At 43.5% G+C, this 16,616-nt stretch overlaps 1 protein-coding gene across 1 annotated transcript in view; it reads left to right on the forward strand.

Annotated features, from left to right (window-relative positions):
• Positions 1 to 5,227: 5,227 nt before the first annotated feature.
• Positions 5,228 to 16,616, forward strand: part of LOC129831452 (sodium/hydrogen exchanger 3-like) — a 68,291-nt gene continuing 56,902 nt past the window's right edge. Inside the window, exon 1 of the mRNA XM_055894850.1 lies at positions 5,228 to 5,429. Coding sequence (XP_055750825.1) covers positions 5,228 to 5,429 — 202 coding nt within the window. The remainder of the gene's footprint in view (positions 5,430 to 16,616) is intronic.

Below are 16,616 nucleotides of genomic sequence, written 5' to 3' on the forward strand. Positions count from 1 at the left end.
GGGATTAGGGCCTGGTCCGTGCCGACTAGTTGAAGTAGAAATTGTCATCCAAATCGTGGTTAGTGATCGCTGTTCTGACCTCCAGAAGCTGCTTTTGGTCATAGGAAATGATAGTGGAGACATTATGTAAAAAAAAAAATGAAATCAGCATAAAAAATTAAAAATAAAATAAAAACTGAATAAAACATCTGCTATCCCCTGCAATGCCATCTTAGATCAATTGAGTTCGATTTTACCACTAAGCTACTGTCTGTTTGCCTGTGTAATGATGTGTGACAACATGTGCGCAATGATGTGTCCAATACAGTGGGGCAACAAAGTATTTAGTCAGCCACCAATTGTGCAAGTTCTCCCACTTAAAAAGATGAGAGAGGCCTGTAATTTTCATCATAGGTACACTTCAACTATGACAGACAAAATGAGGAAAAAAAATCCAGAAAATCACATTGTAGGATTTTTAATGAATTTATTTGCAAATTATGGTGGAAAATAAGTATTTGGTCACCTACAAACAAGCAAGATTTCTGGCTCTCACAGACCTGTAACTTCTTCTTTAAGAGGCTCCTCTGTCCTCCACTCGTTACCTGTATTAATGGCACCTGTTTGAACTTGTCCACAACCTCAAACAGTCACACTCCAAACTCCACTATGGCCAAGAGCAAAGAGCTTTCAAAGGACACCAGAAACAAAATTGTAGACCTGCACCAGGCTGGGAAGACTGAATCTGCAATAGGTAAGCAGCTTGGTTTGAAGAAATCAACTGTGGGAGCAATTATTAGGGAATGGAAGACATACAAGACCACTGATAATCTCCCTCGATCTGGGGCTCCACGCAAGATCTCACCCCGTGGGGTCAAAATGATCACAAGAACGGTGAGCAAAAATCCCAGAACCACACGGGGGGACCTAGTGAATGACCTGCAGAGAGCTGGGACCAAAGTAACAAAGCCTACCATCAGTAACACACTACGCCGCCAGGGACTCAAATCCTGCAGTGCCTGACGTGTCCCCCTGCTTAAGCCAGTACATGTCCAGGCCCGTCTGAAGTTGGCTAGAGAGCATTTGGATGATCCAGAAGAAGATTGGGAGAATGTCATATGGTCAGATGAAACCAAAATATAACTTTTTGGTAAAAACTCAACTTGCCGTGTTTGGAGGACAAAGAATGCTGAGTTGCATCCAAAGAACACCATACCTACTGTGAAGCATGGGGGTGGAAACATCATGCTTTTGGGCTGTTTTTCTGCAAAGGGAGCAGGACGACTGATCCGTGTAAAGGAAAGAATGAATGGGGCCATGTATCGTGAGATTTTGAGTGAAAACCTCCTTCCATCAGCAAGGGCATTGAAGATGAAACTTGGCTGGGTCTTTCAGCATGACAATGATCCCAAACACACCGCCCGGGCAACGGAGTGGCTTCGTAAGAAGCATTTCAAGGTCCTGGAGTGGCCTAGCCAGTCTCCAGATCTCAACCCCATAGAAAATCTTTGAAGGGAGTTGAAAGTCCGTGTTGCCCAGCAACAGCCCCAAAACATCACTGCTCTAGAGGAGATCTGCATGGAGGAATGGGCCAAAATACCAGCAACAGTGTGTGAAAACCTTGTGAAGACTTACAGAAAACGTTTGACCTCTGTCATTGCCAACAAAGGGTATATAACAAAGTATTTAGAGAAACTTTTGTTATTGACCAAATACTTATTTTCCACCATAATTTGCAAATAAATTCATTAAAAATCCTACAATGTGATTTTCTGGATTTTTTTTCCTCATTTTGTATGTCATAGTTGAAGTGTACCTATGATGAAAATTACAGGCCTCTCTCATTTTTTTAAGTGGGAGAACTTGCACAATTGGTGGCTGACTAAGTACTTTTTTGCCCCACTGTATGTGATTTAGTGCATTATTACTGGGTAAGCATAATAAGCCACCTCAATTGCCTATTTTCAGCCATAGGTGTTTTTTTAAAACATTGTCATCTTAGTTACATTGATATGTCTTAGTTGTAGTGACATTCTAAATCCACCCTTCCAGTGGGATCAAGATAATCCAGATTTTCGGCATCAAAAAATGACATTCAATTATTATTAAAGGTCAGATTGGAATACCAAATCCGAATCCCTATCCAGAGGATCAGAATCAGTTCGCCACTAAGTGTGTTGTTGACGAAACCTGTTCTACTAGCATGAGTTATTATACTCGACACTGCCATAAATGTTTCAAATCGTGAATTCTAATTATTTCTGTGTTTGGTGTAGCCTTACCTTGGCCTTTTTTTGATAGCCGTGTGGTTCTCTCTTGGACAAGTTGTGGGTTACCTGTCAAGAGGAGACACACGGACGCCCGGCTGGCTTAGCTAGCCTAGCTAGCCTGGAGCCTCAAATGGAGGATGCTATCAAACATTTTCAACGCTGCAGGAGCTGTGTTAATTTTTGCTTTATTCCGGGACAATATGGACCGCCTGGACTTTCAATGTAACAACTGTTTGCTTGCAGAGGACTACAGGGGCGAAGTGGCAAACAAGTAGCGAACCTGGACAAGCTACTGGGGAAATCACGGACGCCTACTTTTTCTTTCACTTCTACCCCAGTAGCCGGACGCCGCTCTGGTCTGGTGGAAGTGTCGCCGCTGTGTCAGCTCTCCACAGCCGACTGGCTGGTACTCTGCAGGGATCCCTCCCGAATGGGTCTCCCCCTTCCCTAGAGAATGGAGCTAGAAGGATAATCCTGGATGACTTGGTGGATGTTCCTGTTCTCGATCCTACCAACCAGCCATGGAGATATGTCACTCGACGTGGAAGTCAAAGACAGCGTCCTCTGGCAACGGCACCTCCTTGGAGATGTTAAGCTTGGACCGGGCACAGACCAGAAACATTCCATTGATCAGGGACTGGGAGACTATTCAGGATCGAGGCAAAGATGAACGGAGCAAAGTATAGAGAGATCCCTGATGAAAACCTGTTCCAGAGTGCTCAGGACCTCAGACTTGGGCGATGGTTCACCTTCCAACAGGACAACGACCCTAAGCACACAGCCAAGACAATGCAGGAGTGGCTTCCGGACTTGAACCAGATCGAACATCTCTGGAGAGACCTGGAAATAGCTGTGCAGCAACGCTCCCCATCCAACATGACAGAGCTTGAGAGGATCTGCTGAGAAAAATGGGAGATACTCCCCAGATACAGGTGTCCCAAGCTTGTAGCATCATACCCAAGAAGACTTGAGGCTGTAATCCCTGCCAAAGGTGCTTCAACAAATTACTGAGTAAAGGGTCTGAATATTTATGTAAATGTGTTATTTCAGTTTTTATTTGTAATAAATTAAGAAACATTTATAAAAACCTGTTTTTGCTTTTTCAATATGAGGTATTGTGTGTAGATTGATGAGGAAAAAATAAATTAATCAATTTTAGAATAAGGCTGTAATTTAACAAAATGTGGAAAAAGTCAAGGGGTCTGAATACTTTCCAAAGGCACTGTAATCCAAGTAGTATCAGGAATTCCACATGACAGCTGTCTAGGCCTCTTACTTTTAAAATCTTTACTAATGACATGCCACTAACTTTAAGTAAAGCCAGTGTGTCTATCTATGCGGATGACTCAACACTAAACACGTCAGCTACTACAGCGACTGAAATGACTGCAACACTTAACAAAGAGTTGCAGTTAGTTAGAGTGGGTGGCAAAGAATAAGTTAGTCCTAGATATTTCAAAAACTAAAATAATTATATTTGGGACAAATCATTCACTAAACCCTAAACCTCAACTAAATATTTTAATAAATAATGTGGAAATTGAGCAAGTTGAGGTGACTAAACTGCTTGGAGTAACCCTGGAATGTAAACTGTCATGGTCAAAACATGTTGATACAACAGTAGTTAAGATGGGGAGAAGTCTGTCCATAATAAAGCTCTGCTCTGCCTTCTTAACATCACTATCAACAAGGCATGTCCTACAGGCACTAGTTTTGTCACACTTTGTCACACGACTGCTGTTCAGTCGTGTGGTCAGGTGCCACAAAGAGGGACTTAGGAAAATTACAATTGGCTCAGAGCAGCACGGCTGGCCCTTAAATGTACATGGAGAGCTAAACAACATTCCTGAATAATATGCATGTCAATCTCTCATGGCTCAAAGTGGAGGAGAGATTGACTTCATCACTACTTGTTTTTGTAAGAAGTATTGACATGCTGAATGCACCGGGGTGTCTGTTTTAAACTACTAGCACACAGCGCAGACACCCCATGCATACCCTACAAGACATGCCACCAGAGGTCTCTTCACATTCCCTAAGTCCAGAACAGACTATGTGAGAGACACAGTACTACATAGAGTCATGACTACATGGAACTCTATTCCACATCAGGTAACTGATGCAAGCAGTAGAATCAGATTTTTTTTTTAAACAGATAAAAATACACCTTATGGAACAGCGGGGACTGTGAAGACACACAGGTACAGACACAGGCATACACACATGCTAGTACACGCACTCTACACACACGTACATTGAAATATGGTTGTATGGTGGTATTATACATTTTGTATTGTAGATATGTAGTGGTGTAATGTTATATGATGTACTGTTTTATCTTTTGTTTTATGTGTGATGTAAGTGCCATAATGTGTTTGGACCCCAGGAAGAGTAGCTCCTGCCTTAGCAGCAGCTAATGGGAATCCCTAATAAATAAATACAAATCGTAAATCAAACTTCATAAAAGTGCTAGGTGGATAGTAGTATTACAGAGAAACAACAACAAAACTACCAAAAAAATGTAATACGTTTTTCTTATTATATATATATATATATATATATATATATATATATATATATATATATATATATATATATATATATATATATATATATATATATATATATATATTTTTTTTAAACAGGACAAATCTGAGGGGGCACGTACCCGTCTGACCCCTATGGGGATGACGCCTCTGGTGTCCTGAGCCAATGAATAACAACAGGGTGGTAAGGTTGGGCAGAACTGCACCCTGGTATCGAAGAAGTGGCCCAACTAGCCTGTCTGGCTAAAGAGTGGGAGGGGCTTTCACCTGCAGTGAAAAGGTGTACTCTAACCTGAGCAAGGACAGAGAGGAGCAAACATACTTAGGGCCAGCAGTGACAATCCAGATAGTCAGTGACAGAGGACAGAGAGGGAGAGAGACAGTCACCAAGATTGATCAAAGCTCAAGATTTGAAAAGCATCCAGCTCCAAGATGCCAGCTCTGTGGCGCTACACTTTCGTCCTGGTGATGGTACTGCTTGCCATTAGTAGGCCCAGCCTGGCATCTCAGGCACCAGGAAATGGAACAGGACATACTATCACCACCCTGCCCATCGTTATTTGGAAGTGGGAGGGAATTAAGTTCCCATACCTGGTGGCACTCTGGATCCTGGTCAGCTGGCTCTGCAAACTTGGTGAGTTCCATACATGTACATCAGTGGAAGCTGGTGACTTGAAAAATTAAGGAGGATGGGAGACTCACGGTATATGCTCGGAACACACGGAGATGACAAATGAGGGTATGAGGCATGAGTTGGGGTGTTCAGAGGCTTGACGTCAGTGCAGGACAGGGGTTGAGGTGTTCATAGGCTTCAGTGCAGGACAGGCTCATCATGGTCTGGACGTGTCGTTATGAGAGACTCATTACTAAGCACTTCCCCGCACAAAACACATTGTGGGCGCTCCTCGTTTTTTAATGAAAGAGAGAGAAACTCATCGCTGTATATGCGTTTCATGACAATTGAACTCAGTCAGAACTTGTGGCCAGCATGAGTTCATTCCATGACAGCAGTGAGTGATGGCGAGTAGGAATAACATGTTAGTGGCTTGAACTACAGCGCTGCATCTTGTGTGTCGCGGAGTAATCTTCAAGAAAACTGCAGAAAAAGGATCCGGTAAACCACGAAGCACACTGTTCCCTCTCACTCGCGCAGCTGCCAAACTGAGCAGAGACCGCTGCTAGGCAGAGAGCGCACTCAACAGTTTGCGCAGATGCACTTGGCCAAATCAATTTCAGTAATTAATGAAATAATTATACATTTACTCTGACACGTCGTGACCCACACTTTAAGAAAGGTTGCTCTAATGTTTAGGTGTAGCCTAGGCTGCTGCAACATTTATGTAATGAGTGTTTGCTTCTCTGTCCGGAGTGATTGTGTTATCACCTTTGCTATATAAATACAAAAGGAAAGTGGAAAGCCTACTTGAGCGGCACAAAAAAAGGGCTGGGTCGACCTCTCTCTTTAATCTCACTTTTAATGGATGATGTGATGGAAGCTATCAAATCATTCTGAATTGATTTCGACATCCCAGAAAAGACAGTCGAAAGTTCCATATGTTCAGCAAGTAAAGCATCTTAACGTGCAATTACCTCTGCAAGCTCCATGTAGTTTCCCTCCTTGTAGTTGCCCTTGCATGCCCCAAAATGCAGTGGTGTCGACAAGGCGCATCCCTGTCTCTTCTTACTTGCTCATTGTGTTGGTCAGTTTGAATACGCAGACCTTCGTCCATTACATGATCGATGCTGCTTTTTCAGAGAATCTTGAATCTGATGTGGGCATTTATATGCTCTCTTCATTTGTTATGCTGTTTACCTTAATGATCGATGTTCTTCAGGTCACTGTACCCCCCTTTCACCCAAGGCTTTCCAAAAACCAGGCAAGGCCAGCAATACAGGCAGCTTGATGGAAGGCTCCCTCTTAGCCAGCCATACTTTTGATACCAATTCGTATTGAACGCCCTCAGCTTTTCATCCTTCTTCATCAAACTGATCTCAGGCAGAGGTCGACCCTCGGTTTCCATGTACACCTGAGAATGAAAGGGGTTCTTCAACAAAAAGTCCACAGCATTTGCCATTCTGCCAACCTGGCGGCAAAAATTACATGCTCGCACTGGTAGCTGGCTACTGCTACCAGTGCTATGGCGAATGAAAATATAATTCACTATCTGGACACAAAAATAAAGTTAAAAAACCAAGAAAACATTTAATAATATACCTCCTCTGACTAATTTGAATAATATAAAAAAAATGGTCAACTATCACTTTTCACTCTCAATCTCTAACCAATAATGTCAACAATTTACCAAGCTTCTCAACACATAGAACCCCCCCTTAATGCTCTGCGGCACAACCCCAATACAACACACTAGGTTCATTCTCTGATCCTAATCTTATAATTGGATGGACAACATGTCAGTTCATACTGCAAAAGCTTTGATTGGTTGGAGGTCGTCCTCCGGAAGTGGTCATAATTACCATGTAGGTCTATGGAAGGGGTGAGGCCTACGAGCCTCCTAGGTTTTGTATTGAAGTTAATGAAGCGAGAGGAAAATGGAAGCTAGCTGTCAACCGGCTACACCGTAATGCTACCCCAGAGAGTGCTGTTGAAATTACTTTAGACCTTAATTGAAAAACAGTGTGTTTAAATAAATTATTTAGTGAAATATTAATATATTTAGTGTAGTTTTATCTATAAAGGATAACTTTTGTTTCACTATTTTTATTTTTATGAAATTTCATTGAGGAGGACAGTCCTACCCTTCCTCCTCTGAGGAGCCTCCACTGATTTACATCCCCTTCCCCAGGCTACTCATCTTTATAGTATTTCATTGTACCATAGATTGCCACCCTCTATTCACGCTCTGAGAGTTTGTTTGCTTACGCTTTACTTTACCCTGAGTCATAAGAACCAACATTAAACTGTCATAATCAATACATAACAGATGTTATAAACCAAGCTGGTGTCAGCTTAAGACAATGACTTTACACTGTCATGACACAGCAAATTAACTGTGTGTTAGTGTAAAATTCTTCTTTGCAGATTTGGACGTCAGGTGACCATTTCATTGACGCAGGACTTATTTATGTGTTTCGACAGAAAAGCGATAATGTAATTTGTGCTAATGTATATGCGTATGTACAGATAAGAGTTATGGAGTGTCATCTTTTGAACGTTAATTGTTAAAGGTAATGGAGCATCTACCGTGATGTGTTATGTTTAGGTCTTGTTTGTTGTGGTGACATGGTGGTCAATAGCAATGTGAGTGTACACAACAGACACAATTGAGATGTGACATTGATTACACTTTTTGTGTGTTTGCGTAAATGTGCATACACTGTGCATAGATAGGTACAGTGCCTTCACAAAGTATTCACACCCCTTGAATTTGTACACATTTTGTTATTACAAAGTGGGATTAAAATGGATCTAATTGTATTTTTTTTCAATGATCTACAAAAAATACAACAAAAAAAATGGAAGAAAAGTCTAACATTAGTAAAAAAATATATATATATATACAGTATATATGAAAAACACACTAATATACTGTATCCTGAAAAGATAAGTATTCAACTCCCTGAGTCAATACATGTTGGAATCACATTTGTCACAATTAAAGCTGTGAGTCTTTCCTTCTTTTCTTTCTCTAAGAGCTTTGCGAACCTGTATTGTACAATAGTTGCACATTATTCTTTAAAAAAATCTTCAAACTCAGTCAATATAATTGTTGATCATTGCTAGACAGCCATTTTCAAATCTTGCCATAGATTTTCAAGCCGATTTAAATCAAAACTTGAGGTGTGCCGAGTACTCGTATTTTTTGTAATTATCCGTGATGGGAAACATTATTTTTTCTTCTGTCTGTAAAGAAATGGGCAGGGTATTGTTGTAGCCTGCTGCAAAGATTGGTTTAGAACAAGTCGCTCTCCCTCTGCGCTCATTTCCCCAGAGAGACTCACGCGCGGCTTTAATTCACTCACTCATCTCAGGGCACAAGTCTCCCCTTTTCCAAACATTGTGTATTAATCAGAATCCGTATCTAGTCATTGTTGTTCAATCTACTTATTTCTTGTCGCCTTTGCTGAGGCCATATGGTTGTTTTTGTCTGTCTACTTGGTATTGTTTAGTAGGCCTACTTTGTCTGTCATTATAATTAGTCCATTGCCGACAACGTCTGTGTTATGTCGTGATCCAAGCCCATGCTTGTGTAACAGTTTAACTTTACGTCGTCCCCTCGCCCCGACACGGGCGCAAACCAGGGACCCTCTGCACACATCAACAACGGTCGCCCACGAAGCATCGTTACCCATCGCTCCACAAAGGCCACGGCCCTTGCAGAGCAAGGGGCAACACTACTTAAGTCTCAGAGCAAGTGACGTAACTGATTGAAATGCTACTAGCGCGTACCCGCTAACTAGCTAGCCATTTCACATCCGTTACACTCACCCCCCTTTCAACCTCCTCCTTTTCTGCAGCAACCAGTGATCCGGGTCACGGCACCAATGTAACAGTTTAGCTTTACGTCGTCCCCTCGCCCCGACACGGGCGCGAACCAGGGACCCTCTGCACACATCAACAATGGTCGCCCACGAAGCATCGTTACCCATCGCTCCACAGAGGCCACGGCCCTTGCAGAGCAAGGGGCAACACTACTTAAGTCTCAGAGCAAATGACGTAACTGATTGAAATGCTACTAGTGCGTACCCGCTAACTAGCTAGCCATTTCACATCCGTTACACTTGCTTGCTATTATTATTTATTTGAATGCGCACAGGCATGTTCACCGAGAGACATATCATTAGAAAATAAAATGCCAAATGTATATGGTTCATTTTTATTCCACATTTTTAAAGGGGTAGATTGTTTATTTTTATAATACAAAAGTTTTGCTCCTCTCAAATGTGAAACAATATATGGGGTAAACAAATTAGCCTACCTTCATCTAAATCTGTGTCTGGAATAAATGCAGGCAGTAGTAGCCAGCCATGCATTAGGCTATTTATGTGCATTTTTATCTGTCGGGGTCGTTTAACAATGTGTGTGAATGAGTGAAAGAACAACGATGCACTCTGAGATGCACTCTTGAGTGATAGCGCTGTAATGCACACTTGAGGTATAGGCTTTACCGGCATTTAAAGCTTTTGGGTTTTCCAATCACGAGTAAATCCGATTACGAGTATCAAGTGTGATAAAATGGATATGATTCTGAAATCGAGTATGACGAATCAGTACACCCCTAGTCAAAACTGTAACTAGGACATTCAGGAACAGTCAATGTTGTCTTGGTAAGCAACTCCAGTGGATATTTGGCCTTGTGTTTTAGGTTATTGTCCTACTGAAAGGTGAATGTGTCTCCCAGTGGCTGTTGGAAAGCAGACTGAACCATGTTTTCCTCTAGGAATTTGCCTGTGATTAGCTCTATTCTGTTTCTTTTCATCATAAAAACTCCCTAGTTATTGCCAATGACAAGCATACCCATAACATTATGCAGCCATCACCATGCTTGAAAATAAATATGATGCGTGGTACTCAGTGATTGTTGTGTTGGATTTGCACCAAACATACACTTCGTATTCAGGACATAAAGTACATTTCTTGCCACATTTTTTGCAGTTTTACTTAATACCTTATTGCAAACAGGATACAAATTTTGGAATGTATTTATTCTGTACAGGCTTCCTTCTTTTCACTCTGTCTATTAGGTTAGTATTTTGGAGTAACAATGTTGTTGCTCCATCCTCAGTTTTCTCCTAGAATAGCCATTCAAATCTGTAACTGTTTTAAATTGGACTCATGGTGAAATACCTGAGTGGTTTCCTTCCTCTCCGGCAACTTAGCTAGGACGGACGCCTGTATCTTTGTAGTGACTAGGTGTATCGATACACCACCCAAAGTGTAATTAATAACTTCCCTGTGCTCAAAGGGATATTCACTGTCCGCTTCTTCTTTGCGAGGCATTGGAAAACCTCCCTGGTCTTTCTGGTTAAATCTGTGTTTGAAATTCACTGCTCGACTGAGGGACCATAAAATTGTTGTATGTTTGGGGTACAGAGAAGAGATAGTCATTCAAAAATCATGTTAAACACTATTATTGCACACAGAGTGAGTGTGACTTGTTGTGACGTATGTGACTTATTAAGCAAATTTTTACTCCTGAACTGATTTAGGCTTGCCATAACTAAGGGGTTGAATACTTATTTACTCAAGACATTTTAGCTTTTAATTTGTGATGAATTTGTAAACATTTTGAAAATCATTATTCCACTTTGGCATTATGTGTCACTCCCTGACCTTAGAGAGACGTTTTATTTCTCTATTTGGTTAGGTCAGAGTGTGATGTGGGGTGGGCATTCTATATTTTGTTTTCTATGTTTCTTTATTTCTATGTTTTGGCCGGGTATGGTTCTCAATCAGAGACAGCTGTCTGTCGTTGTCTCTGATTGGGAATCATACGTAGGTAGTCCTTTTTCCCTCCTTTCAGGGTGGGTAGTTATCTTTGTTAGTGGCACTATAGCCCTGTAAGCTTCACGGTTGGTTTTTCGTTTCTTGTTTTGTTGGCGACATTTTAAATAAAAAGAGAAATGTAGGCTCACCACGCTGCACTTTGGTCCACTTCTTCCATCGGCCGTGACATTATGGGGTATTGTGTGTAGGCTAGTGACCAAAAAATCTCAATTGAATCCATTTTAAATTCAGGCTGTAACACACAAAATGTGGAAAAAGTAAAAAGGGGTGTGAATAGTTTCTGAAGAAGCTGTACATAAAGATACAGTACATGTAGGGAGTGTGTTTGCCATGCATATGATGGAGGAAATGCACAGCATTGATGAGTATTGCAGGCAGATATAGATTTACATATGGGCTCTCTTTGCAGATTACCTCAAATTTTGCTGGTCATTATTCCGTTCATTTTACCCTATGCTGACGTCTGTGAAACAGCCCCTCAAAACATAACCACAGTATTTACACTGGTGACTCTGAGGAGCACTTATCAAACAGCTTCAAGAATACAACACAAGCTAATACTTATTTGACGCCATTAACATAAGCATTGTTTTACAGAACTAATAGAAAAATGTATGTCACGTGTCTGACCTTATTTCCTTTGTTTAGTCTTTATTTAGGTGGTCAGGACGTGAGTTGGGTGGGTATTATCTATGTTGTCTGTTTCTATGTGGGGTTTTCTCGTTTGGCCTGATATGGTTCTCAATCAGAGGCAGCTGTCATTCATTGTCTCTGATTGGGAACCATATTTAGGTACCCTGTTTTCTGTTGGGGTTTGTGGGTGATTGTCTATGTGTAGTGTTTGTGTCAGCACTATTGTTATTTAGCTTCACGATTGTCACTTTGTTGTTTTTGTAGTGTTCAGTTTCTTTCATTAAATAATGACGAACACTTACCTCGCTGCGAATTGGTCCTCCGATCCTGACGAGACTCTCCTCGTCAGATGAGGAGGACGAAGACAGCCATGACAATGTAACTACATAAGCACAGTTGAGTATAACACCGTGAAGGTTATGAAATCAGTACCTTGCGTGTCCGCGGTTATAAAGGAATACACAGAATGCATTATGCTCCATACATAAATACGGTGTGTTACAGTAGAAATGACATCACACGATATACAGAAACATTATTATAATAAGATAATAAGGCACTTACTTTGATAGAAATGCACACAGTAATTATTAGTAAGGAAAACAACAATGAAGGCAATGCGCCGGGGCTAAAAGTTCTGTCAGGTTCTGAATTGACTGGAGATGCGCAAATGTCTGCATACTTGACCTGAGGAAACAATGGTAGAGTGCTTGGGCTTCATCAAAGAGAGGAGTTTGTCCAACTCATCTAGCTAATCCTTGCCCAACATTAGCATAGAATTCCTCCGCCACAGTGAAATGGGCTACTTTCTTTGTGAATTAATGAGGCGGAACGCACCTATCTCACTGTTACAAAATCATGTAAAATTGACAAGTTGAAACATTTTCTATAGATAATTAACAGGCAGCCTTGGTTTGAGGGCAGCTATGGTTAAATATTCTTTATTTGTCAAAAAGCAGTCAAGCATCGATCATCAAGTGACCAGAATCAGACCTTCAATATTTATTTGAAAGGAGCTTCAAGATCACTGTGCACTTTCACCACCCTGTGAAGTTCATCATAAGTTATTTCATCTGTAGCTTAATAAACTGCATGGTTTCACGAGTCTAAGTGGGATGACCACACACCATATCATCGAGTGACTCCAAGTTTACTTCGACATGATGGTTTTTATATCAATATATTTGCACATAAATGCATATCCACCGCCATTTCTACCATAATTAATTTTACCAGCACAAAAAGATCCCACCATGTCGAAGGAACCAATTATCTGTCAGCATTTATATTTTACTTGCATAAAAAACTGTAGACAGAAATGTGGTTAATGAGTGAATTCTGACATCACATGTATAAGAAAACTCACTCAGGGGGGACCGTTAGAGATATTTGGAACTCATGCGTGAAAAGGTTAATCGTTAATATCCATAATATTTATGATTATTTATTTGAATTGCGCGCCCTCCAGTTTCACCGGAAGTTGTCCCGCTAGCGGGACGCCTAGCCCTATTAACTGAGCTTCAGGCTGACAGAGGCAACACTTAAAACACCTAAGCAAAAGATATAGCCCTGAGTCCTCTGGTTGGATGACAAATCCAGAAGTTACTGTTCAGTTAGTGAAAATGTTCACTTTGAGATAGAAGCCAGCCGGCTTGGTAAGAATTGAGCCTGTGGACGAAGTTAAAGAAGGAGTGATAGCATGAAATCTGAAAAAGCATTACCGACTTTAAAAACTTGCCTCTCTCCACTAATCCAGACTAAGTGAGTGATGAGAACATTTATAACGGCACATTGCTGGTTAATCATACTCCAGGGACAGAAAAAATTACACTTTCTCAGTCTTCTGAAACATTTGAATCCTTTTGCTTTACCGTTTAGTTCCGGCTTTGAGTTTCAACACCTGCCTTTGTGTAAAGCCCAATAATGTTGCCAGGTAGAAACAGATGTCAATGTCAGACTCCCTAGTATCCTGTGGACATCTTGATCCCGTTATTGATCAACAATCAAAAAAGTGTAAGGAGGCCGCAGCCTGTAGGCCTATTCATAAAGCGTCTTAAAGTAGGAATGCTGATCTGTGATCAGGTCCTCCCAGTCCATGAGATATGCAGTAGGATCTTTAAGCCACAACAGAGCATATAGTAGATCAGCACTCCTACTCTAAGATTCTTTATGAATACAACTCCAGGGATCAAGAAGGTGTAAGGAGGCCTGACTAATTAGCTAACTACTGTCACGCCCTGGCCTTATTATTCTTTGTTTTCTTTATTATTTTAGTTAGGTCAGGGTGTGACATGGGGAATGTTTATGTTTTGTTGGTTTTGGGTGTTTATTTGGTAAAGGGGTTATGGGGTGTAGTAGATGGTTTTGTGTTGAGTGTATATGTCTAGAGTTGTCTATGTTGGTTAGTTATCTAGGAGAGTCTATGGTTGCCTGAATGAGTTCCCAATTAGAGACAGCTGATTTCGGTTGTCTCTGATTGGGAGCCTTATTTAGGGTAGCCATAGGCTCTCATTGATTGTGGGTAATTGTCTATGTAAGAACGTTTGTAGCCAGTGTGTGTAAGTGCACAACGTTTGTAGCTTCACGGTCGATTTTGTTGTTTTGTTAAAGTGTTTTTTGTGTCGTGTTCATCTTCGTGTTATAATAAAAGAAGATGGCTTATTTTCCAACTGCTGCATTTTGGTCCATCAATCCGCCACACGATCGTGACAGAATTACCCACCATAGGACCAAGCGGCATGACCAGCGGCAACAGGAGCAATACAAGGATTTATGGACATGGGAGGAAATTTTAGACCGGGAGGTACCAGGAGAATATAACCGCCCCAAAGCTGAGCTGGAGGCAGCGAAAGCAGAGAGGCGGCGATATGAGGAGCTAGCTCGGAGGCAGGAAAAGGAACCTACAAAGGATCTGGGTTACACTACGTGGGAGGAGATCGACAGGTGGGCGATCAACCCAGGGAGAGTGCCGGAGCCCGCCTGGGATTCTCTGGCGCAGTGCGAGGAGGGATACCGGCGAATGGAGGCAGCACGACGAAGCGGTAGGAAGCCTGTGGGAAAACCCAAAAAATTTCTTTGGGGGGGGCTTAAAGGGAGAGTGGCGAAGTCAGGTAGGAAACCTGCGCCTACTCCCTGTAATTACCGTGGAGAGCGAGAGTACGGGCAGACACCGTGTTACGCAGTAGAGCGCACGGTGTCTCCTGTACGTGTGCATAGCCCGGTGCGGGTTATTCCACCTCCCCGCACTGGCAGGGCTAGATTGAGTATTGAGCCGGATGTCATGAAGCCGGCCCTACATATCTGGCCACCAGTGCGTCTCCTCGGGCCGGTTTACATGGCACCAGCCTTACGCATGGTGTCCCCGGTTCGCCTACATAGCCCGGTGCGGGTTATTCCACCTCCCCGCACTGGTCGGGCAACGGGGAGCATTCAACCAGGTAAGGTTGGTCAGGCTCAATGCTCAAGGGAGCCAATACGCCTGCACGGTCCGGTATTTCCGGCGCCACCTCCCCGCCCCAGTTCAGTGCCACCAGTGCCTACACCACGTAACAGGCTTCCAGTGTGTCTCCAGAGCCCTGTTCCTCCTCCACGCACTCGTCCTATGGTGCGTGTCTCCAGCCCGGTATCACCAATTCCGGCACCACGCACTAAGCCTCTTGTGCGTCTCCAGAGTCCTGTGCATCCTGTTGCTGCTCCCCGCATTAGCCCTGAGATGCGTGTCCCCAGTCCGGTACCACCAGTTCCGGCCCCACGCACTAGGCCTAATGTGCGTCCCCAGGGTCCAGTATGCCCTGTTCCTGCTCCCCGCACTAGCCCTGAGATGCGTGTCCCCAGCCCGGTGCCACCAGTCCCGGCACCACGCACCAGGCCTACAGTGCGCCTCAGCCGGCAGGAGTCTGCCGTCTGCACAGCAATGACTGAACTGCCCGTCTCCCCAGCGCCATCTGAGCCATCCGTCTCCCCAGCGCCATCTGAGCCATCCGTCTCCCCAGCGCCATCTGAGCCATCCGTCTGCAATGAGCCTGCAAAGCCGCCCGTCTGCCATGAGCCCACTGAGCCGTCCGCCAGACAGGAGCCGCTAGAGCCGCCAGCCAGACAGGAGCCGCTAGAGCCGTCCGTCAGACAGGATCTGCCAGAGCCGCCAACCAGACAGGATCTGCCAGAGCCGCCAACCAGACAGGAGCAGCCAGATCAGTCAGCCAGCCATGAGCAGCCAGATCCGTCAGCTAGCCATGAGCAGCCAGATCCGTCAGCCAGCCATGAGCAGCCAGATCCGTCAGCCAGCCATGAGCAGCCAGATCCGTCAGCTAGCCATGAGCAGCCAGATCCGTCAGCTAGCCATGAGCAGCCAGATCCGTCAGCTAGCCATGAGCAGCCAGATCCGTCAGCTAGCCATGAGCAGCCAGATCCGTCAGCTAGCCATGAGCAGCCAGATCCGTCAGCCAGCCATGGGCCATCCCTCAGTCCGGAGCTGCAGTCCCTCAGTCCGGAGCTGCCATTCTTCAGTCCGGAGCTGCCCCTTACCCTGGTGCTGCCCCTTACCCTGGTGCTGCCCCTTACCCTGGTACTGCCCCTTACCCTGGTACTGCCCCTGATCCTGGTACTGCCCCTTACCCTGGTACTGGACCTTAGTCCGGAGCTGTCCCTTAGTCCGGAACTGCCCCTTAATACAATGGGGTTAATGTGGAGGGGGGTCGTTTGGAGGAGGCCTAGGAGGTGGTT

Source organism: Salvelinus fontinalis, chromosome 32 (genome assembly GCF_029448725.1).
Source record: "Salvelinus fontinalis isolate EN_2023a chromosome 32, ASM2944872v1, whole genome shotgun sequence".
NCBI classification, from domain to species: domain Eukaryota; kingdom Metazoa; phylum Chordata; class Actinopteri; order Salmoniformes; family Salmonidae; genus Salvelinus; species Salvelinus fontinalis.